Source organism: Paramormyrops kingsleyae, unplaced genomic scaffold, assembly GCF_048594095.1.
Source record: "Paramormyrops kingsleyae isolate MSU_618 unplaced genomic scaffold, PKINGS_0.4 ups93, whole genome shotgun sequence".
In the NCBI taxonomy this organism is placed as follows: Eukaryota; Metazoa; Chordata; class Actinopteri; order Osteoglossiformes; family Mormyridae; genus Paramormyrops; species Paramormyrops kingsleyae.
Window position 1 is genome coordinate 42,361 of NW_027326031.1, and position 24,821 is coordinate 67,181.

At 51.7% G+C, this 24,821-nt stretch overlaps 1 protein-coding gene and 1 long non-coding RNA gene across 4 annotated transcripts in view; one reads left to right on the top strand and one right to left on the bottom strand.

Annotated features, from left to right (window-relative positions):
* LOC111846597 (tektin-3) overlaps positions 1 to 24,821 on the top strand; it is a 37,278-nt gene that overhangs the window by 6,074 nt on the left and 6,383 nt on the right. The window contains exons 1-8 of one of the 3 annotated variants that reach the window (XM_072708456.1): positions 18,211 to 18,422; positions 21,132 to 21,352; positions 21,438 to 21,506; positions 21,604 to 21,685; positions 22,940 to 23,543; positions 24,110 to 24,193; positions 24,282 to 24,352; positions 24,517 to 24,660. In XM_072708456.1, coding sequence (XP_072564557.1) covers positions 22,968 to 23,543; positions 24,110 to 24,193; positions 24,282 to 24,352; positions 24,517 to 24,660 — 875 coding nt within the window. In that variant the 5' untranslated portion in view covers positions 18,211 to 18,422; positions 21,132 to 21,352; positions 21,438 to 21,506; positions 21,604 to 21,685; positions 22,940 to 22,967. Of the gene's footprint in view, positions 1 to 18,210; positions 18,423 to 21,131; positions 21,353 to 21,437; positions 21,507 to 21,603; positions 21,686 to 22,128; positions 22,222 to 22,939; positions 23,544 to 24,109; positions 24,194 to 24,281; positions 24,353 to 24,516; positions 24,661 to 24,821 lie in introns of those variants that run through there. The other 2 variants (XM_072708455.1, XM_023816955.2) reach the window with 2 other exon arrangements.
* Positions 10,619 to 20,063, bottom strand: LOC140586922 (uncharacterized). The gene is made up of 4 exons (XR_011988714.1): positions 19,940 to 20,063; positions 19,253 to 19,395; positions 11,168 to 11,443; positions 10,619 to 10,763 (listed from the first exon to the last, which is right to left on the bottom strand). It is a non-coding gene; the product is annotated as an uncharacterized lncRNA (long non-coding RNA).

Below are 24,821 nucleotides of genomic sequence, written 5' to 3' on the forward strand. Positions count from 1 at the left end.
CCAGCACTGTGCGCTTTATGTTTGCATGAACATTTAAAGAATAACCAACAGCTTATGTAAAATGTATCAGATGTGCATTACAGTTTTTCTCATTTGCTAAGACACGCTCAGTGAAACTGGGATTCACTTGATCTTCATAATCACATTCTTAGCACAGGAGAAGTCTTCTCTTTCAAATGCCTTAACACTTTTTCATTTGTTTCACACATTTTTCACACCCTTTGTCAAAACAGTCACCACAGATCTCATTGAAAGATCCCAAACTCCATTGGATTCACTGTGTTGAACAAAAGGAAAACATCTATTAACAGCTGATAGAAAGTACTTGCATAATTATGAATATCCAATGTACCTGTGTGAAACTTGTTTGCACAACTCTTCAATCAGCAATCAGTCTGTACACCTATAAATCAAGGTGTATATCAAGGTTTTTCACTGGGTGCAAGAGAGGATATTGAATGTGATGTGGATGAAGCCATGCGGCCCCATCGTCAAGGCAGAAGAGACTGAGTATCAATAGTGGATATTTCTTTTTATTTATACTTTATTGTAATAGATTTTATTTTTATTTTCTTAGCATCTGATAGATGTTATTTTGGTTTACATGTATTTTCTGTAATATTTACAGTATTTCAGGTTTTGGCCACAGTTTGAAAAAAAAGAATGTCATGGAATCAATAAAATTTGCATCAAAGCATTTCTGATTCTGGATCCAGTTCTTTGCAAGAAGTCAAATTTGACACAGCCTATGTAGAAAGATAACAGTTGGCACTGGTAATGACAGCTATGTAATAGGCTACAATGACAAGCAATGGTGCACTGATTCGCACTGAGCGCTGCATTTTGAATTTTGTTGTCCATCGTGTAATGATTGATTGAAAGAATAAATTAATTTGACCACAAGTTGTGGTGTTTGATGGAAATATTTGCTTATGTTGCATGTTTTTAATGTTTTGTGAGTGTTAGAGCATTTTGCTAACAAAATGAGTCATTTTGGCCATTGAACTTCAGTTTTATCCTGTGTGTTAACTGTTTTGAAAATGTGATGTCAGAGTGGGCAAATGTGTTTAAGCAATCGAGAAAAACTGTAACATTTAAAATCTCCATGTTTTTACCAACACTAAACAAAGCCGTGTTGCTCGCTGCGGCTGTGTCGGGGAAACTGTCACTAACTTGGTCACTGGTTGATGCTGGACAGTATTTAACGTTTTTCAAAGCACGGTAATCAACCACAGACTTAATGATGATGACATTTTGAAACAGTAATACTCACTGCTGGGGATTTTACTCATGGTTTACTATGAAGCTGGTAACCGTTTCATCCCTAATGGATGATATATAGAGAGAATAGCCCATAAACTCCTAAAAGTTAAAGCTGAGGAACGGAGGCCTGGCTTTGAAAGCTGCTGACTGTCGGGGGGGGGGGGGGGGCTGTTATAGCACATTCCTGAGGGATGAGGGGGGGGGGGTGTCCCGTTTATTGTCCCGAACACAGATGCTCTGTGTGCACATCCAGCGGGTGTTAAATTCTTCCAGATTCCTGGCTCGTTCCGATTCGGTGCGTTTGTGCAGCTTTTTGTGGCGTTCAGGTCACACTGCTGACCCCTCCTTCCCCACGGTCCATGCGGTGCATCCGGTGGGGGGTTGGGGGGGGTTGGTAGGCAAAGGGGGGCGTGGCCGTGGCCAGTCCCAAGGACATCTGCAGAAAGTGGGAACAGAGTAAGGAGAGCTGGGTCTGGGAGCTGTTCCCCCCTCCTGGGTGGGGGAGGGGGGGGCAGCTCTGTTTTTGCCCTGTTATTGAACGTTGTGCTAAAAACAATCAACTCCTTGTACTTTGTTGGTTTTGGGGTCAGGGTGGGGCGCTGTGAAAATAGGAGGGCGTATCTCCGCCGTGCTCATTGTATAATAGTTTCATATTTTCGAATTATGGAGGGGTGGGGGGCGATGAGACAGGAGTGGGATAAAGTCAGGTGACGAGAGCATTTATTCATGACAGAGACCCACCCTCCGGAATGGGGGTGTCTTGTGCATGTTCCTCCATCTCCTGTTCCACCCCCAAATATAATCCCAGTTCCTTCTCCTCACCCCTCATGGCCGTCAGCCCCGCTACCCCCTCGCCCTGTAGGTCTGGTTTTAGCATTCGTTGGGACCAAATCAGCCCTGAAGCTCCCTCCCCCCTAAACAGTTCTGCTACAGAATTGGTACGGAAATGTCCCCGCTGTCCCCCCCCCAAACCTCCACCCTTGCCAACACTACATTTGGGCCCTATCAGTAAGTAAGAGCATCACCAAAGTAACCTCAGGAACATAACCTTCACTGGCAGGATCTACATTCTGACTCTCCACCTTCCATAAGCGATTATCCAGGGTGGGTCGCCTGTCCCTACCAGGATCCGGTCTCAGGGAACACTGTATACAACTGGAACTACACTGACTGTCGTTGATAAAACGTAAACAGAACTGATTCATTTTAACAACTGAAAACAACAAACAGTGTAACATGCTGACTGAAGGTATCTTAGTATATGGAGGTAGTGACACAAAGATTCCTGGGAAGTGCTGGAGATGCCAGGATCTGTCCTTGTCAGGACGCAGAAGAGCTTGGTCTCCCAGTCCGGCTTAAGCATGCCGTGACTGCGGAGACCCCGCCTCCCACCGCAAGCGAGGTTGTAGCCTGGCCAGCGCGTAATGACAGCCCCAAGTCCGTGTAACTTTAGACCGTCGAAATTCAAACAAAAACAGGCCCTGGCTTCAATTAGAGCTGCGTACATCCCTCAGAGAGGGCGGGGGTCCCTCAGAGAGGGCCGGCTGTAATACGGCCCCATCACAGGCAGAATGTGGAGCGTATGTATATTTTTTTATGGTGGGGGAGGGTGGCACTATGTGATGTTTATTCACTATGGCCCGTTTCCTGGGAATATGACACTGATGTCTGGGCCATACACTCTGGCTTTGGGCTTCCAGCGGCGTGTTTTATGGTCGAATAAGGTTCCCATCTTATGGGTTTGTATTTGTGACGCTCGTGTGAGATCCCTGGAATGTCAGGCCCCATATGCTGCCTGATCCTACTGCTGTAAAGGAGGAACCAGATGCTGGAACAGAGAACTCGGCTTAGGATGCAGTAAGAGTGCCCGGCCTCAAGGGGGGTGGGGGGGGGGGGGGGGGGGCATGTGTGGGAAGGCACAGGAGCAGAGGGTCACAGCGCAGCGTTTGCAATATTTAATGCAGATGGTGTTGCGCCTCTGCATTCAGCAGCTGTTCTGGGGTCAGTGGGCTTTCAGGCGAGGTTTAAGGCTGTGGGCTCCAGAGGAAGATGGAGCCCCGGGGAGGGGTGGTGGGGGGGAGCAGAAGCCCATATGTCAGGGGTCTGGGGGGGTGGGGGGCCTGAGGAAGAGGGAAGGGTACCGGGGGGGTGAGGTGTTTCTTTCTGATTCTTTTGAAGGGCTCTTTGGTACGAACAAAGGTAACTTGGGGGGGTACTTGAGAACCATTATTTTCATTATTGTGCCCAAATTTCACTTCTTGCCCTAGATTTTCTCCCCCCCCCCCCTTTACATGAACAGTGACAACCAGTCAGTCACAAGAGGTAGTCGTTTTAGGTTCCATAAAAGCAGAATGAGCAGGATTTGTCTGTCGCTGCTTGTCAACACACCGTTTTCGAGGAGTGTGACCTCCTACTCAGCAGCTCAACAACTGACAGAGATGTTTTTCTGATAACAGTTTATATCTCTGATTTGCACAAATTATACTTGTTTTCTAATATTAAGTGCTACATGAATTGTATTCAAAGCAAGGCAACTTTATTTACATAACGCATTTCATGCAGAGGGATAGGGCGTCACCTTGTGTAATGTTTACAGTGCAGATCATTGATATTATGTCTGGCAATAGGAGTAATTTGGTGCCACTAAACTTAGTCCATACATGCAAAATGAAATGAACTTGGTGGGATGTCTAAGTCTAAATCTGATCCAAATCTCACCCTTTCATTATCTCAGCGATTATTTCACAGATACACCAAGTAACCCCCACCCTCTAAGAAAAAAATAAAGATGAGCCGTTCAAAAGGAACGTAGCCGTAAGATCCGGTTCCCATCGAAGAGAGAAAGGGTGAAAAAGAGAAAAGAGGACAGGAGAGATGGGAGAGTCAAAAATGAGATGGATAATGGCAGGAACAGAGGGAGAGGGAAGAGGAGGAGGGAAGGAGAGGAAATAACAGAGAGGGAGCATGGGTGGGTGGAGCTGCGAGATCCTGCAGCAGGAGTGTGTGTGAATATGCCCAGAGTGCCCCCCGCCCCCACAGGCCTCTCGCTCAGGCGTGGCATCGCGGTTTGGTCTTGCAGAAGGACACCACACGACCAACAAGGACAGTCACACTGGGAAATATCAGCACTGGTCCCGCTCCATTCAGGAATTCCTGCACATCCGGCATCTATCTTCATGGAAGTTCTGAATTGTTACCTGCAGATTATGCTTCTGCGTGTATATCTGCATGTGAGGCCTAAATTTATGTACCATAAAAATACCACATCTATTTTAGTCTTTCCCTGCTAACTAATTTATATGACTCTTGGCTTCCTACAGATTGATAAGCATTATGATTTTTAATCCAGATCATGCCAGTTTACCAGCAAAAAGAGCACAGCCTGAACAGGAAGAAAGTGGCATAAGGCAAAGGGAGATGATGAAGGGATTTGATTCATCCTGACCCCACAGCCTGGGGGCCCCGCTGGGGTCATGCCTCAGTAACACGTGAAATCATTCCCTGTGTCTTTTCATTTTTTTCTTTTCTTCTTAATGCTGCCCTTTGGCTGTTCATTCCTGTGTGACTCACACCTGGACTCCATTTCAGTAAACCCAAACATTGTTAGTGTGACATGAACCTTTATTTGCCATTTGTGCAAGAACAGGTACTTTGGAATGTCCTTCTTCACATATCCCAACTTTCTCAAGACACATAGAGGTGAGAGCGAAGCTCGGAGTCAGAGAGGAGGGGGCCCATTCATTCACTGCCCTTGAGGCATTTTTCTGGGGGTTAAGTGTCTTGGTCAAGCACTCAATGGTGATATGGTCACTCTGCCAAGCTTGGGATTTGAACTGGCAACCTTCTGATCACTGGTATGAAGGCCTGACCTGAGTGGGTACATGAATACTCGTGTGTGTGTGTGTGTGTGTGTGTGTGTGTGTGTGTGTGTGTGTGTGTGTGTGTTTCCAACCTGCTGACAGAGAGGCCGGCTGCTTCACAGCCGTTGGATTTGACCAGGCTGCGTCCCTGAAAAAGGGGAATCGTGACTTTAAATAAAGACAGAGGGGGGAATTAACAAAATTTAAGAGAGTCTTCTGGCTCCCGTCAATGGCGTTTTTGTCATCTGAACTTTTGGGGTGGGCAGCCCGGGGCGGGTCGAGCACAGGAGGCCTCTTGTGAAATCAAAAATGAAAGCGGCCTTCTTCTGGCTGAGGTCGCCCGCGTTAATGTCAAGCCTCCGGCGGGCACGTCGCACGCCTACGGGAATCCTCGCCGAAAGGTCAGCGCCCAGATAGCCACCATCTCTCCCCAGGCTCTGAGGAGTCGCGTCGTGTTCCGCTATAATCCGACACCTTCTGTGGTTTGGGGCATAATTTGGCCCCCGTGAATTCATAGGACATTCCCGATGATGGGAATGAAGGTGCAAGTGCTCCAGGAGAACTTCGTTATTTTCGTGACCGCCCAAAAGCATCATGGGTAATGTAGTACAAAAATACATTTCAAGGAATATTCTCCAAGTCTGTCACCTCTCAGAGACTGCTGGACAAGGTCAGCCCTTCCTCCATGAGCAGTTGTTAAGAGGATGAATGGATAGGACTTGCAGGCACATGTAGACATGTAGTCAGGCCAATTGTGTGTGTGTGTGCGTGTGTGTGTGTGTGTGTGTGCGTGTGTGTGTGAGGAGGAGCATGTTGAGGCCGGTTTGGTCCCGTGCGTGCCCTTGTTCGTGACTCAGTGTCACCCCTATCTGGCAGAGGTTCAGACTGACATTGTGTCTGCTTACTGTCTGGATGCTGTTACAGACATGCCCCCCCTCCCCCCCCGTGCCCCCCAGCACCAGCCCTCTACATTAACACACAGTGTCCTGTGCCAGGAAACCCAGGTTGCCAGCTTTACATCCCTGGCTCTCATCAACAAGATCTCCACCAGCCCTTTGTTTCGGGGGGGGGGGATGTCATTCTGAAACAGGTGGGTGGGGCTCTCTGTATAGCCACTGGGCAAGGAGCCTCACGGAAGCTGCTTCAGAGTTCAGCCCGGCTCTGGATAAATGTGCCACATGAGAGCCACAGGAGCAGCCGCTGTCTCGTCGGGTGCAAATCATCCTCAGAGGCAAAGCCTCCATCAGGATGTGGTTTCCGAACCAGGCTCGGTGTCGGAGAGGCCGCCGGTGCTGCTGGGAATCCGAACGGCATCGCACACGCTCCACACGGCCCGCATGCTGCTTGTGCCGCGTAACTAGAAAGAGCACTTCACTCCTTCTTTCTCTCTTCCCCTTTTCCCAGCTTTCACACACCATTTTGTGTAAGTGATTGCCCCACACCCTTGCCAAGTACCTTGGGGCTACTACGTTGTGAAAGCATCATATAAAAAAAAAATCAATGAACTGAGTTGTCTGTAACTCCACACCCACTGGCACTGTGCTGTTGATCAAAGCTGTGAATATTAATTTGTAATTAAAGGCTTTTGGTGTGTGGAGGAAGGAAGATGATGTGAATAGTTTATCTGAAAAACAATGGTGTGGATCAGATGGGCTGGGGGGGGTAAGGCGCTGATACGGTGCAGCATCAGCCTGGGCAGACAGAGTCAATGTGGGGGCCCACAGCACATACACGTCTGTTTTACCCCCCCCGCCCCCCCCTTGCTGACGAGTCGTGCTGTGAAGATGCGGCTTCAGACGCTGGCCGGCTGGCAAGCCTGTGGTGGGAATGTGGAATGATGTGGAATGATGTGGAATGATGTCCATGCCTCATGAGGGAGGACCGTAGGCAGGAAGATGTAAGCGGTGATTTTTTCCCAGCTCAGCACAGGGTTGGGTGGGGAGGGGGGGGTGCTGGACTGGGGGGATCTCCTAACACAACAACCTTTTGTTTGCTGCTGCCTGATCATGCCTGGGGTGATGCCCCCCCCCCCCACCATTCTGAGTCAGAAAACACAGCATGCCAAGTGGCGCGGAAAAGCTATCTGTGTAGACCAGGAACGTGGGAGAACTTCCAAACACAAACATGGAGCATAAGAGAACATCTACACACAAACAAAAAACATATAAGAATGTACACAGATAAACAGGCAAGGTAGGGGGGCATCGAAACGCAAACAAGGAATGTTTGGGAATGCACACACATAAATGTGAAACGTAGGAGAACGTACACACTCAAACAGGGAATGTAGGAGAATATCCACACAAAAACACAGAACGTGGGGAACGTCCAGACACAAAGAAGGAACATAGGAGAACACAGACATAACGTAGCAGACACCCAGACACAAGGAACTCAGTGAATCAAGGAACTTTGGAGAACATCTACACACAAACAGAAAGTGCTGATGCAAAGAAGCGTTGGGCTCGGTGTGTTTCGTCTGGACTGCACCACGGAGGGTTCTGTGCTGCCTGCGGTGTTTGTTTCATTCACAGGCCAGGTGCACCTCAGCTCTAGAGGACCAGCACACCAGACAGCTAGGTTCTGCTACCGGACCCAACAGGAAGAGCACAGTGTGTGTGTGTGTGTGTGCGTGCGTGTGTGTGTACACTGACAGGTCTGCATGTCACTGGTGTGTCCTTGATGCCTCAGCAGACTGTCGGTGTCACTTTCGCTCCCCAGAAGTCTGATCTGGGTGGCTGAGGGCCAGTTTGGCATCGCAGTACTGTCCCAGCGGGGTGGAGGGGGCAGTACGCAGTAATCCCAGCGGGGTGGAGGGGGCAGTACGCAGTGGGGCAGTACGCAGTGGGGCAGTACGCAGTGGGGCAGTACGCAGTACTGTCCCAGCGGGGTGGAGGGGGCAGTAGCAGTACTGTCCCAGCGGGGTGGAGGGGGCAGTACGCAGTGGGGCAGTACGCAGTGGGGCAGTACGCAGTACTGTCCCAGCGGGGTGGAGGGGGCAGTATGCAGTGGGGCAGTACGCAGTACTGTCCCAGCGGGGTGGAGGGGGCAGTACGCAGTGGGGCAGTACGCAGTACTGTCCCAGCGGGGTGGAGGGGGCAGTATGCAGTGGGGCAGTACGCAGTGGGGCAGTACGCAGTACTGTCCCAGCGGGGTGGAGGGGGCAGTAGCAGTACTGTCCCAGCGGGGTGGAGGGGGCAGTACGCAGTGGGGCAGTACGCAGTGGGGCAGTACGCAGTACTGTCCCAGCGGGGTGGAGGGGGCAGTATGCAGTGGGGCAGTACGCAGTGGGGCAGTACGCAGTACTGTCCCAGCGGGGTGGAGGGGGCAGTATGCAGTGGGGCAGTACGCAGTGGGGCAGTACGCAGTACTGTCCCAGCGGGGTGGAGGGGGCAGTACGCAGTGGGGCAGTACGCAGTACTGTCCCAGCGGGGTGGAGGGGGCAGTACGCAGTGGGGCAGTACGCAGTTGGGCAGTACGCAGTGGGGCAGTACTCAGTACTGTCCCAGCGGGGTGGAGGGGGCAGTACATAGCAGGAGTCATAGACTATGTGTAAGAATCAAACTGTATGCAATTCATACAATTTACATTTATGCAATTAATAGATGTAATTTTCATAGATGTACAGTCATCATACAATGCATTAATTCAGAAATAAGTAAAAATACTGATTAAAACACATCTGTGAAAACAGCCAAATGTCGGCGTATCCAAAGATACATAGACAGGCAGATCCATGCATCTGCCCATGTTCCGTAAGTACCTGGAACCCTTCCCCTGATGTGCAGGACAGGGGACACCCTGCATGGAATCCCCGCTCCGCACTTTTACCCAAAATAAACACATATTCAGCTGGAACTGTCCCTGCGCTAAATCATTTCAGGCTCCCGGCCCGCTGGCCCAGCCTGGCCTGGAAGCGGACCAGAACCTTCCATGTTCCGAGTCCTTAACCACGGGCCACACAGCCATTGGCGTCCAGGGTAATCGGAGCAGCTGGCGGTTTGAAAGGGCTCATGTAAGCTCAGTCATGGGCTGCCAGGCAGCGGGCATCATGGGGGGGGCTCACGGTGCTGTGAGTAAGGGCGGGGGGCTGATCTGGGGGTTGGTGTGGGAGGTGGTCCTTTGGGCTCTTGGAGGAGTCCAGCGGTGTCAGCCTGAGCCTGGGCTGTGAGCTCATATCTACACAAATATGTACAGTCTGTGTGTGGGGGCGGGGGGGCAATCCCAACACCATTCAAGCCATGATTTCACAAGCCTGTCATACCTCCCCCCCCCCCGTCCATCCCCATCTCCTCTCTTAAAGGAAGCCCCCCCCCCCCCCCAAGTTGGACAGACTTACTTCATGATCTTTGATCTGACTGAACCTCTCAGAAATCCTGAGTATCAGCACTGCAGTCCCTCACATCAGCCATTCATACTTATCTCCATTCAGTTTGCAAACCTGTTTCCAAAAAGTTGGGAGACTGTGTAACCTGTGAGCGCATCATGAAAAGAAAAATACGACAAAGGAGACCCCAAACTGTACATCAGCCAAGATGGGGCAACATTTCACTTTCAAAACTACAGCAACCTGTCTCCTCAGTTCCCAAACGTTTACAGAGTGTTGTTACAAGAAGAGCTGATGCAGCACGGTGATAAATATGCCGCATCCTTACTTCTTTGAAAGTGTTGCTGGCATCAAATTCAAATTGAGCACGTATTTGTCATGAGACTATAAAACTGCTCAGTGGAAAGGGGCTTGTATACATATGGCGTTTGTCATAGCGGTTAGCGTGGTCACCTCCCACCGCTGGGATCAGTGTTCAAGTCTCTGCCGGGGTTCCGTGTGTGTGGAGTTTGCATGTTCTCCCCGTGTCGCTGTGAGGTTTCCTCTGGCTGCCCTGGATTCTCACCACAGTCTAAAAAAAAACAGGCAGAGGTGACTTGCAGTTGCCAAATAGGTGTGTGTGTGTGTGTGTGTGTGTGTGTGTGTGTGTGTGCTCTCTGATGGGTCGGCGCCCCATCCTGGGTTGTTCCCGGTCTTGCTCTCACAGCTCCCGGGTCAGGCTCCGGACCCCCTCGAACCTGTGTGACCGCCCACCAGGCCGACACCGCGGGCTGATCACACAAGGAGGATGCAACTCAGCAATCTGGGGGCCGCACACACGCATATCCCATGTAATTACTACAACACTAACATCACAGCAAATATACAGGCAATTCCACACAACACCCACTGCACACAACAACCCCCCAAATCAAACTGAACACCAAAAAAAAAAATCAAAAGAATACCAACAACCATCAACATGAGTCTGCGCAACAGCCAGTTGGCGTCGCTCCGTGTCGGGACGCGATGGCGCAGCTTGACGTCCGGGGGACTGCTGAACCAGGCTCCCTCCCGGACTGGCCAATCCGACCAACCGGCTAGAACCTCACAGCCTCTGTCAACCCGATTTAACAAAAACCCCCCGAAAAAGGAAAAAAACGCAAAACAGCAGCGTTGGCGCTATGACGACAGCCCCATTCCTAAAGGGAATACAAACACGTTACCCTGAAAGCAGTAAAGATGGAGAAAGAGCAGCGACGGGCACCTACCAGGTATCAGGTAAGAGAAGCGCAGGATGACAGTGCTGCCAATGTCAGCTTCATAGCCACTCGCTAGAAAAATGAAAAACATCACGTGTGGTATACAACCCCCGCTTGGGCCACCGGAGAGAGGAGATACTACCTACCAGTTCAACCAAGCAGAAGTCAAGTCGCTGCTTTCTGACAAAGGGACTGCAAAGGCTAATTCCCTTACTCTGGATACAAGACTGCCAAAATGGACAGCAAAAGCCCAAAACCCCCTGGCGTGTGTTACCACGGATGAATCACTATTGCCGTTCCCGTCCTTTATAAGGCCCAAACCATTATGCACAGGCTAATTATCTAATCTAGGCCACCAATCACCAGAGAAGGTAAAGCCCCTAATTGGCATCCTTCTACACCTGCGTAACATAAGTGGTTATGGAAAACGGATGGATGTATAACACTTTTTCCCAACATTGTTTTATAGCGCTTACCTTATTCCACAATTATATTGGATTTCTCCGTGTTGATTGGAGAAGGAGGGGGGGGGGTGGCCATTCCCATGTCTGCATGCTAATTGGCTGCCTTCTCCCAGCGGCTGCCTCTCTCTCTTTCGGAAAGAGCCTTGTGCGGACGCTGGCCTGGCCCCGATCAGGTGTCACGTGACCCCAGCGTATCAGATAGCTGTTCTCACGCTGGCCTGGAACATGCCCCCCCCCCGTTTGGGTGCCTTTCCAGCATTAGTCCTCCTGATGTCCACAATTACGACCCTAAGTGGACAGGTGAGTCTGTAACACCAGCCCCTTTAGAGGATGAGCTGAGGGGGATTCCAGTTCTTCCAGGTGGTGAGGTGGGGGGGGGGGGGGCATTGAGGCAATGTGGCTGCTTCAAAAGCTGGGGGGGGGGGCATACAGTCTTCACTTACAGGTAACCATTACTCAACTGGCTGAGTAGACAACTACATTAGTTTTTAATGTCCTAAATGATATTAAACAAAAGTAAATATTAGACATTAGATAGTATCAAGCAAATGAGCACAGTATGAGGTCAGTGAGACGGACAGAGGATCATGGGATGGCGTTTCAGGGCAAGTTGGAGATCGGGCAGCACAGTCATCAGAAACTGCATGCAGAATTCCTGGGGAGATCTTTCCTGGGGAGTTTGCAGCACAGGGTCCTGTCAGCACCGCCAGTCTGTGATCTAGACGTTCGATGTCATGAGCTGGCCTTTCGGGGCAGATGGGGTCACGCTGGCACCCTGCTGGGGCAGGACGCTAATCAGTATGGCGGCATGAGGGTCAGCAGAGAGGTCCTCACCACCGGTTTGGGACCTCAGTGCCGAGGAATGCGAAAGTACCCCCCCCCCCCATCCAAGGGAGGTGAATGACACTCAAGCAGACTGCTGTTCACACAAAGGGCGCTGCAGTCCCAATTTGGGGCAGGACAGCGAAGGACCGTAAAAAAGCCTGTGTTTGCTGGGGAGTGGGGGAGGCGGGGTCGAAACACAAGTTCACACCCACATATAGCCACGCCCACCTTGGCATCAACCAATCAGCATCCAGCCACAAGGCAGCCGCCACATTAAAGGACCACACGCATGCCAAATGCAGACATGGCACAAACATCATCCACCCCCCCAGCAAAGAGGAAGATGGAGGATCGCTGTGACATCACGGGAGCCTCTGAGGCTGTCTTATATTCCATAACATCATAGCCGACAGATGACTCATATTACTGGCCCAGGGGGTGTGGGGGGCATCTGCGAATAAAGAGTTCAGTTCTCCACATGTGACAGTTGGGCTGGGGTTGTGGGGCTCCAGCGGGAGGGAGGGGTGAACAAATATGCTGCTTGGCTCAGTGTGTGTGCGGTGGGGAGGGGGGCAGGGATTCTGCAGAAACACATGCAACAAATCACAGGCGTGCATGGCTCCAGCAGCCATATAAAACACGTGGTGGTTGGCTCCTCTCCCCTCCCCCCTGGGCCCTCCCCCATCAGGCCATGGGGGCGGGCTCCAAACCCAGATGACTGACAGCACAGGCTGGCCAATCCCTGAGCCCAGGTTCGGTTCCGCTCAGCAAACCAGCTCGCGTGCTGGAGCACGTGAGAGAAAAAACAGCCCCAGCCGTGGAATCCGTGTCCGGTGTGGGGGGGGGGGGCGCTAGGGAAAGACACGGGGGTGCAGGGGGGGGGATAACTGTGGCACCTTAAAGTGAGGGGAGCTGCAGCGTTGTAGCTACTATGTAGGAAAAACATGCATATTACATATTACATATTACATATTACAAACATGCACTATATTTTAATCTGCCCTCCCCAGCAGAGCTGCTTGAAGCGTTATTTACCTTAAACCCCCACGCAGGTGACAGTTTGTCTGTCACCCGGCTGGGCAGTGAAGCCGGCGCTTTGCCACATACCTCCGCCCACTTCCTGGCATCCGTGATGGACACGACTGACATTCTAACCACCCACAGACGGCCCTCGGCTCAGCTGACCGCCCAGCTGCCAATGAGCGTGATGCTGATGGGCGGAGCAAATGGAAAGTCTTAAAATTTGCCCTTCTAAATATGGCAGGTCTGGTCAGGGGGGTGGGACATTCTCCCACCGCCCGAATCTATCTGGAGTGGGAGCTGGGGGGTAGGGGGTTGTTCCAATCTGTGCTTGGCTCGCAGTGCCTGTCGATCTGGGGGTGAATTGGCCTTTTCTTCTTTGTGGGGGGGGTGGGGGACAGGGAGTCAGCTTCCTGCCTGCCACCCTTGGCATTTCCAAGGGCCCAGGGTTCTGGGGAGGCCCGGAGTGACATGGAAGAGTGAATCAAGCTGTCGGAATGTGCTGGAACACAGTGTGAAATGTACAGTGACCTCTTTGTGGAGAAATGGACCCAGTGTTCTGGTACAGAGGCCTTCCGGTCGGACTGCGCAGTACAGGAGCCGAAGCAGGTTGCTGCTGTTGGACCTGATAGCAGCTCTGGATCAGGGGAAACTGGACTCACGCCGACTCTGACCCAGACACCTGACATGCTCGTCCTGGATCAGAACCCAAACCCTCTAAGCGACACCTGCAGCATGAAGACACAACACGGTGTGAACAGTAACGGCCGATAGCTATAAGGATCTTCAGCACTCATGGACACGGTCACATTAGAATCCAGCATATGCTATGTGAAACAGCACGTCTGTGCAAATGAGTCCCCCCCATCTGTCTTCCATGAACACCCCCCTCAATGAAAAGCCAGCAGACCTTTCACAGACACGGAAAAACGGCCAGCCCCGTGGTGGGCGGGGGGGCAGGACACGGCAGAGCACCATAGCGACTCCCACTTTAGTTACGCCTGTTTTGCTGAGTCAGTGCACTGGCAGCTTGGCGTTTCCCTGCGTCTGCTCCTCTCGCAGTTTCAAGGAGCAAAAACCTCAAAAGATGACAAATGTCAGTTTGTTTTTCCACTCCGGATGTTAAAATGACTCCGGTGACAGTGAGGAAGAGGACACTGCGGGTCACGAGCGTGCACGCATCCGTCCGTCTCTCCCACGGGGGTGGGGACAGACCGCGGCGTGAAGCTACCTGGTCACACTGACCCATGGGGGGGTCTGCATTTCGGTCACGCCGAGGTTCGCACCACGGTCAGCAGTCGCTGGTTATTATGGTGAACCCCCCCGAAATGGAAGAGGGAGGCAGTGAGCGAAAGGCGGAAGGGAAGATCTGGGCCATGGGGGGAGCGTGACTTTAATGGAGAGAAGCCACGCTTGGGGGGGGGCGGAAAAAAGGGAAAAGGCCAGTTTGAATTTCAGCGTGTCCGTCAGCTACAGATATCCCACTGCTCACACGCACACACACACTCACACTCTCTCACACGCACACACACACTCACACTCTCTCACACGCACACACATACATGGCGTGACTCATACCTTCCACCACTGGATCCCCTCCAGACAGGGAACCAAAATACACAGGCGGTTTAATACCACGACAAGGCCAAGAACGCCACAATCAAATCAGCTGGAGCCGCCCGCAGTACCCTGAGTGGTCCTGAGAGGGCACTGTTTAGAATCTGATCTCACATTTGGGTGCAAGGAAGTGGCAGAATGACACCAAACAGCCCTGTGTGAAAGCAGGTATGAGCAGAAAGGTTAGAAAAAAAAAACAGGTATCCGAAGAGGGCATGCTGGGATATGAAACGGAAGAAAGTAATATTTGTTTGGATGAACAGAAAGACAAGCAGATAGATAGATAGACAGATAGATAGATAGACAGACAGATTAGCATGGGTGATTGTAGGATCTCTTTTGCTGAATTGGTGAGTGACATCGCACATCCCCCCCCACCCCCCCCGCCATGGGCCCTCCTCTCCCCCCCCGCCATGGGCCCTCCTCGCCCCCCCCGCCATGGGCCCTCCTCACCCCCCCCCCCATTGGCCTTCCTCGCCCCCCCATAGGCCCCTCATGGTGAGGACATGTCCCGAATTCCTCCCACCATAGTACGGTATTGCCCCACCGCGTTCCGGCCAGGAGATGCCTGCTGCTTGCCGGAGGTTCCGACATTCTCCACATTCCTCGTAGGCTTGTGAGGGGTACCCACCGACCCGGGGCAATCTGGACAGCGTCAGGACCTGGTTGGGATGCGAGCCTGGTCAGCCATCCCACTCAGAACCATGTTCAGAGGCCTCCACCCCCCCACGATGGCCTTGGAGGAATGCAATCGTCACCGCCCCCATGAACAAAGCCGACATTCACGCCGCCGGCCGTATCGGGAGAGGAGAGGTAGTCACAGAAATGACAGGGCAGGGTACCCCTGCCCCCACCTGGACCTAGTTACACTCCCCCCCTTGGGAAGGAGGGGTGGGCGGGGTTACAGGAAGGGGTGGAAAGTACCTCCCCCTACAGCATGTCTGGTTTCCAGAATAGTCCAATCCTGGAAGCCCACCATCATCTCCCTGTGAGCTGTCCCACCAGTGCGTCCCTCCATGTTTTCGGGCTGCAGTCATGGGGGGAGACTGCACCCCCCCATAGTTTGATGGGGCCACCAAGCGCTTATCCCGGCCAAGCCACTAATGTATCCATGGAAACCGATAACATATCGGTAAATGCATTAGACCGGGCGATGATCGATGACGCACGGAGATGGCAGCCAAAGCCGACTCCTGAACGGCACCATGCTTCTGGCCCTCAAGCGTGGGGGCCGACATCCTCCCGTAAAACCGGGAGAGTTTACAGCCTCAGCAGAGAATGGCAGTTTGTATAAAAACTCTAGCCAGCATAATAAATAACGTAAGTATCGCTAAGAGGCGTCTCTCAGCCGGGAGCAGAGGACGTCCTTCCCGGCTCTGGATCTCCTGTCCGGCTGGTAATTGGCGGGGGTCCGTGCTCTCACACGCCCTCCCCACGGCCGGTGGGAGGATCAGCTGCCGCCCTGACACTGCCGGGGTCATGTGGTCGCCTGGTGACGGGGTCGTAGCGTTGAAAAAGGTTTCTTCTCTGAGTCACTCGGCCATAGTTAATGTGACAACTCGGTAACAGAGCGTCATAACCGGGGGGGAATCCAGCACCTTGTTCATTAACCACCCTGCCTTGTAGACCATGCAAAAGTAGCAGCTCCATGAGGAGGAGTGAGGAGATTTGACTCCTTGTCACCACAGAAATCGAGCGTTCGGTTGACAATAAACCCCCCCCAGCAACCAGGGGGAGCTCACTGTTGCTGGCAAATTGACTGTACAGAGGTATGTCAGTCACACACTTAATCTGTGCGTGTACGTGACAGTAACCATACCTGGGACCGGTGATGTTCGACGTTTGTGTCTGTAAGCTAATGCTGTAGTTTACCCCTCACGGAGAGAGGATAGGATGGCAGGATTGAATCAGCGGGATTCTTATAAAAACGTGATCTCCGTCTAGCGTATCATTTTCCTGGAGGCTGGATGGAGCTCAGTGATGTTTGTTGCCTCTGGGCTCCCGTCCAGTGCTGTGGCTTCCCCTCCCTCGCTGGCGCGTTTATACAGCTGGACACTCGGTTTAGTACCCGTGTCGAGGCAACAAACCCCCCCCCTCCCCGCGGGATTAGAGCCAGTTACAGTGAAGGTCTGTCAGAGAGCCACCAACAGTCAAGGCCTTTGAATGGGGGGGGCCGGGGCCAATTGCTGAACGGGGTCGGTTGTCACACTTTTAACACACTTGACTCACCCTGGCCGTACACCCCCCACTTCTGCAAGCCTCAGACTCCTAGCAACAGCTGTGATGCTTATGGAACACGTCCTACTCAAAGTGATCACATTAATGAGTTATTAGATACCAGATTCGATTCAGTCGTTGTTACTGCCCAGTGCTCTTTACCACCACCCAGCACAACCAGTCAAAGGCTAGCAATGTGCTAGGCGAATATGCTAAGCTAATGTGCTAGGCGATTATGCTAAGCTAATAATTACTGTGGTGAAAGATTAAAAAGAAGCCCTGGGGGGCAGATAGAGAACAGAGTGGGAATAAATGGATGTAACCAACGTGGGGACTCGTGTATTCAAGCACAGACCCCCTGTGGCCCACAGGCTCAGGCGAGAGGGCAAGATGTTTGACCACCGTGCCACTACAGCGTGTAACTCTTCAAGGCAGCCCGGCGGTGGCTCTGTGGGGGGGGGGGGGGGGGGGCTGATCATGTCATTGACTTTCATGGTCCAGTCACTTTCCATGTCACCACTGTCCCCTCTCCTGGGAGACGGAGCAAGTGCCGTGTCATGTTAATCTCACATGATCGGGGGGGGGGGGCAATTTCACACCAAGCCATACAGATTGAGTAACAGCCAAGAATATATTCATATGACCATCAGGCTGTCACACTGACAGAAGCACTGGCATGCCCGAATTCAATCAAACGCAGCGTGTCACACGAACAGGGAGCAGGGACTGGACCCAAAGCCACACGAACAGGGAGCAGGGACTGGACCCAAAGCCACACGAACAGGGAGCAGGGACTGGACCCAAAGCCACACGAACAGGGAGCAGGGACTGGACCCAAAGCCACACGAACAGGGAGCAGGGACTGGACCCAAAGCCACACGCTCAGGGTGTCAGGTAACAAGGTCAAGGGCACAAACACGTTAGTTGATTTTAATTATTTAAGATTATTGTTCGCATTCGGAGTGGCAGTCTGCACATTAATGCAGAGACCAGAGACCTGCAAATACAGAAAGACAACAAGCGGGTACGGAAGCAGGAGCTGGACGATGCTGTCAGGATGCACGCAGCCTGTCAGGGGCAGGCCGGACTGCAGCACACAAGCCTCCCAGTCCCCCCCACCGTATTTAAAGCACGCAAGGTCGGCACAGAGGCCCTAGCCGGACACAGCCCCCTCGCACATGACCTCCGCAGTGCCGCCTTTCACGGCTGCTAAAAACAGCCATGTTTACGACAATGCTTCTGTGGAGTCCAGAGTAATACCTCACACGGAATGACCCCCACCCCCACCCTCTATCTATTTGGAGACCCCTTACCACCCGATCCGCACTGAGGGACAAAACAGATGCGTCTGAATAACATGCAGAAGCCATCCCCACGGTCAGGAGACAGTGAACTCACACCCAGATACCACAGGAACTGTCCCACCAATCAGGTGGACCGATATCTGTCCCACCATCACAAGGACTGATATCTGTCCCACCAATCTGGTGGATCGATACTGCTCCCACGACCTTAATCCTGCGTCATATTGTCCGGCCGAGGTTCCCTGTATCCCTGACAGCCCTGCAACAGCAGAAGAAGGAGAGAGGTGTGTCCATGCCTTTAAGGACTGTTGTTCCTTTGAGATGCCATACTATGCATGGTGGAACACTGGACCTAATGGTAGTGCTGATACTGTTCCTATTGTTAGTAACCCTGTTAGTAATTGGCCTCTGAGAAGGAGAGGATCAGATCCGCCTGCGGACCGGGACTTTTTACACACAGGGGTGTAACACCACGGTATCTGCTGCATTGCAGCTCACAGGGGAACGGTTGCAACACACAAGCCATTTAACTCCGCTTTTGTTGCTGAATTTGGTGGATAATGTAGCAACTGACTGGGAAAGTGCCAGAAGCTGGTGTGGCTCCGATCGGCAGGATCACGGCAGTTAGCAGTAATACCAGCGGCAATGTTTCCACTGCTTATAATTACCATGACACTGTCATTATCATTGTGCTGTTACTGATACTCACTGATAATAGCAATACTGTGGGCGTTACTAGCATTAAATGCAAAGCATTTAGACCAGAGGTGGGCAATCTTATCCGCAAAGGGCCGGTGTGTGTGCAGGTTTCTGGGTAACCTGTAAGTCAGCTCTTCGAACCCAGGTGTGAGGACTCTTCAGCCAATCAGTCCTCTAATTAGTAATCTAATTAGGGAGTTGCAGCGAAAACCCGCACACACAGCGGCCCTTTCTGGATAAGGTTGCCCAACCCTGATTTAGACATTTAGAATTAGCTATAGAATTTGATTTAATGAAAACCAACAGCAGGTGGCGTGGTTCTTAAGGATGTGACCAGTGTGATGTGAAAGGCGTCAGCTCAGGTCCCAAGACAGGCTTTGTTACTGAGCGTCAGATCCAGGTTGAGTAAACTGACCTAAAACAGGAGGTATGATTGGTGGCTCCAGGGGCAGCTCTGCCTTCTCACATCCACTGGGTTGTGGGTTTGATTCCCTCATGGACTGGCATCCTCTCCTGGGTGTTTCCTGCTGTCCTCCTGTGCTTTCTGGGAGCTGCAGCCTTGCATTGGATATACAGTAATGGAAGAGGAGTGAAAGTAAATAATGGTTTAATCAATTAATAATCATCTGTTAAAAAGACTTACAATGTATGCAATAAATCCTTCTGGCTCTAGGGCGGCTTATGCATGGTGCAAAGATGAATTGTGGGAATTTGGATCCCTCTGCGTCACCAGGCCTGGAACACGAGACAGATGCTGCTTCAAAGTGCAGCCAGGCCATGAATCAACAGAGAGCTTCAGCCTGGATTCGCAGCCCCGGGTTTGATTTGAGCAAATGAAGCCGTCGCTTCTCTCCGGGGCACTGCTGTAAGCAGGAGCTTCCTTTATCGTGTCCTTTATGGTGCAATCTGGACCTCCACATCCTCCCAAAAGAACGGATATGTTTGCTTCATCCTATCCCCTGCATGTCATCCGTGCGGACGCCACAGAGCAGAACCGGTGGCACATGAGCACACGAAACGATTTGCTTTGTGTCCAGTCTAGGTGGCCGTCATCAGCTAGGCCAGGAGAGCCGGAGCGAGTGGAAAAGCGGCTTCGTCTTACCAGATTAGTGTAAGGGATCCCTCTCCATGCGGCGTAACAGGACACGGCCATTATTATAACGTGTTAAACTGCCTCCTCTGCACTCGGTGGCCTGAATGATTCATCAGGCCGGCTGTAACCTAACTGGTGGAAGGCAAGAGAGTCACCTGACTCCACACCATAAAAAAAATCACCTGAGCAGAGGATATGCTTCAGATTTCACCTGCCAGCTCAGAGAGCCTCGACGCACTGGACTTCACAATAAACACAGGCTAATCCCAATAAAATAATCAAACATCCAGCCGCAGATGCAGTCAGATGGTTCTGATGGAAAGTAATTAATAATATATGCGCGAGTAGCATGGTATTTCCTGGTGGACCCAATCTCGCACGAGGAACATCCTGTCTGCCTGGCAAAACTCCCAGGTAATTTAACCACAACAGAGACTACAGGGGGCATCTTGTGTCCAACATTCAGAATCTCAGGCTTTTGAATTGAAAGAGCTCTTCAGTGCTTTAAGACACTGCAAGGCTTCACCTTGGTTCATCCAGAAGCAGCATAAATATTAGTGGAGAATTTTTGGAGTGAATAAACTTGCCAATCAGCTATACTATTAAATCTACCTTGTCATCAATGACCACACGGTATGTGCTCTAATGGACTGGGATCCAGTTCGGGGTGTAGCCCAGCACTCTGGCCTATACTGCCTGCTACAATCCCTAAGTCACATGACCTGGGGAGGGGCAGCACTTGCCTGAATGTGTGTTTCCTTGGCAGGGGGACACAGGAGAATAGCATGGTAGCTGTATTTGGCTGTACACCTCACATTCTGCGAGACGAGGCTCAGCCAGACAGGATGTGTGGTTCGGACTCTGCCCCCTCGTATCTTGTCCCCGAAGCGCTTGCTTCATGGGGATAGCCCAGCCAGTCCACACGTGGGCCGGCAGTATCCCGATATTCCCGGTCAGCTGGTTCCATTCGGACCACAAACAGACGGAGCAGCTCCTCCTGCGCCTCCAGCTGTCAGCCTCTCTGCCGTCGAGGTTTAACCTTCCCATTTTCTGGCGAAGCTTGGGGTTCCTTGTGGGACGTATGTGTGTGAGGGGTGGGGTGGGGGGGGATGGCTATGTTTTTGGCTCCACATGTGCGCACAGCTGCAAAATTTATGACCCCCCCAGCCCCCCCTCCCCCCACCCCTTCCTTCCTGTCCAGCTGCTGCTGCCAGATGTTACCACACCCAGGACATTCAGGGGGCTGTGGCCCCTATCGCACATGAGGACCGTCTGACCGTCAGGCGTCCCCGGCGCCCAGCCAGTGTGAGGAGCCTCACTGGAGGTGGCAGGCGGGGGCTGGTGCCCATCCCGTGGGGAGCTGAAACTGGACACCGCTGCACCCCAGTCTCCCAGGCTTCTCGGGTTTGGCCAGCGATGCAGGTATTAGACTTACTTCCTTTACGCTTGGACACCAAAAGCAGGATGTTTCATCACCTTCAGGCTGATGTCTGCCTGTCTCTCTTAGATGCCATTCAAGTCGAAGTCACTGCCCATTTTGGGGGCCACTAACTCTCTCCCCCCTCACAGCTATAAGGTAACTGCAGTGACCAATCCCAGCATATCAATAAAAATGTATAACTCATATTTACTGCAGTGTTTAATAATAATTTCTTTCATGTTGGTGATATAAGCCTTTAGCTTTCAATGGACAAAGGGGAAATATAAGCAGCTGTTTCTACTGACTATAGCAGTCGTCACAAAACTTAAAACTAGGTAAGAAACCATGGGAAACTGTGGCTAACAGCGGTCTAACATGCATAGGTATTTATGTGTGTTTTACAGCATGGTCATGCATAATTGGCTGAACATCCTCCATCCCTCATATGAAATAAAACAATAGAAAAAAATTCGTTTCTTTTCTTTTAGTGTCTCTTTATGTCCTTAGAAGTTCACGCACATACAATTTTTCTTTTAAAAAAATCGTTTTTTTTTGTTTTTTTTTTGCACCGACAATCCACTATTAGGATTAGAGATGTTACCAAGGGCAACTGCCTCTGTGGCAACGGAGTAACTCTGGACGACTTTGCGTCGGGTAAAACTCCCTCCCCATTCGGCGATTGGTCAACCGCTCCTACATGCCAATCCTGATTGGGCACCGATGCTGTCAATCAATAGCTCGGCCGACGATACCTTCCTAAATTCTTGAGCGTCCAGCTTAGGTGTGCGCAAAAGTAGCGCGTGAGGTACAGTGGGCGAGGCAGCGTGGGAGCGTTGAATGGGGAGGATATTTGACTAAGCCCCCTTTTCACGTAAGTTTTAGATTAGGTTAATTTAAATTAAGCCAAAGCAACGGTTTTCTATCTGTCTGTCTCCTATACGGTTGCTTTGATTAATGCGATTGTTTTGACAGCTCATTAAGATTGGGTAATGTGCGACGCTTGCTAAATTACATAATTACAAAGTAGGATTTTCCTCCAAACACCAAAACCAAAAAAATGCCAAAAATGTACAAATGCTGCTTTGATGGAAATACGTTAAAATATTTGCATTTATTTTGAAAACAGGGTTATTCAGTATTTAGCTAATTATCCTTGTTTGTCCAAGAAAGATGTTTGCGTTATTTATGTCAATGAAGGAAAGTGGAAACAATGCAAAACAAATGAATTATGTTTCCTGCTGGAACTAACGGTAAATTGAGAATTACAGTGGAATTTGTGGGATTCAATGTGAAGCACCTTCAGTTATTAAAGGGTGACAGATTAGGCTACAGTGTGAGGGAATGAGAGCGTAAGGAAAACCACACAAACACAGTTCAGTCTTTTCTTTTCTGTGAGTCCTGTGCTTTCTTCCTGGCACTACCGGTGATGTTAGCATGTGGAAATGTTTATTACTGTTTATATAAATCGCTGGCATGCACACGCCTGAGAGAAATGAACGGCAGGAAAGGCCGCTCAGCAAGCCGCCGGATTCGCAGTTCTGCTCGCTCCGTGGCGTATGACTGCCGCCGTTACTTCCCTCGCATTCCAGGACGCAGCCGGCTCGCTCGGAGTGACGCATGGAGCTGGTGGGATCCACGCTGACGGCGACTTACGCCCGGCCTAAAACCAGCCACTTCCTCCCAGCCATCTCCACCATGTCGGCCAGCTACAGAGGGCACCAGCCCAGCGTGGGCCTGACCCAGAGTGCCAGGGACCAGCCCTGGAGGACAAACATGTACTTCAGGAGCTCTGGCACTGTCCCAACCTTGGCCTCCCTCCAGACGCCCCCCCAGGACCTGGTTCGGGCTAAGACCACGCTGTACCCATCCAGCAGGGCGGCCCTCTCCGCCCGCTACACGCCCGAAGACTGGCACAAGTCCAACCAGAGCTACTACCGCGAATCGGAGTCGTCGAGGAACAGCGCCGAGCGGCTACGCTGGGACACGGTGCGGCTTATCCAGGACAAGGAGCAGCTGACGAGGCGGAGCCAGGAGTCTACCAGCCGCAACATCGGGGAGCGCATCAACGACATCACCTTCTGGCGCTCGGAGCTGAGCCACGAGATCGACAGCATGGTGGGGGAGATCGCCGCACTGGCTGAGGTGAAGAGGAGGCTGGACCGGGCGCTGGCCGAGACCGAGGGACCCCTCCAGGTACGCAGGCTACCTTGAGCCAATAGATGCAGTGAGGAGACCTGGGGGGTCTAGATGAGGTACCGATCCACAGATGGCAGGCATGTAGCCATGCAGTCAGGTTCTGGGTCTGAAACCCCATGAAATTAGTTTGCTCTCGAGGAGGCAGATCGCCCAGTATGTACCAAGGGGATCCCCCCCCCCACCAGTAGGAGACCCCCAATGAAATTTATTTTTGGTTTCCCTCAGTGAAATCAATGATTCAAGCATCATTGAATCAGTTAGTCAATGAGTTTATTTGTCACATACACAGTTATACTCTGTGCAGTGTGCAGTGTGCAGTGAAATGCTTGGTTGAGCAGTTCCAGGACTAAAACGGGGGACACATGTATAAAGAGATAAAACTTAACTTAAACATTAAACAATAATATGATTTTCATAAATATTAATAAACAGGGGTAATAGCAGGGGTAGGGAACCCTGATCCTGGAGGGCTGGTGTCCAGCAGGATTTCTACCCTAGACTTGGGGGTAATAATACTCTGTCAGAGGTTTCCCCTGCCTGTCACCTGTGCGTTTGGTTACTAGGTTGCGCAGGAGTGCCTGTACCACAGGGAGAAGAGGATGTTGATAGACCTGGTCCATGATAACGTGGAGAAAGAGATCATAAGGGTGAGACACCAGTGGTCTGTCAGGCTTTCCATGAGCATTACTGGAACTGGAACAGAATGAGCGTTTGCATTTCCTGCGGTTCTCACAGGAAGTGGAGCTCATGAAGTCGTGTCAGCAGCGGATGAGGCGACACGCGGACTTGGCGGCTGCCCAACTTGCGTGAGTCACCGGGGGATTGGCCACGGGGTCTGCCGGGGCGGCACGGCACATGACTCACGGTCAGGCTATGCCGCGAGTGGGCTGAGTCACAATGGGCCCAAAGAGGCGGCCCGGCCTTGAGCGGCTCCCGGGACCGTGCCAGTGCCTGTGCTGTGTCTCGCCAGGTCCAACCGGGCTGCCCAGCACGAGATGGAGCGTGACCTGAGCGACAAGGCCATCGCCCAGCGCATCGACAGCCGCTGCCGGCAGCTCAGGAACACCTCGGACGGGATCAGCTTCCACCGGGGCATCGAGCGGCTGGACCCCTCGTGAGTGGGCCCAACATGAGGAGATCGATGCCAGGGAACCCGTCCAGAAGCTATCAAAAATATTGTTACTAGCCAAGTACATTAAACGTGCAAGGAATCGGTGTTGAGGGTGTGTTACAGTGACATACTGGTTAGCACTGTTGCCTTACACCTCTGAGACC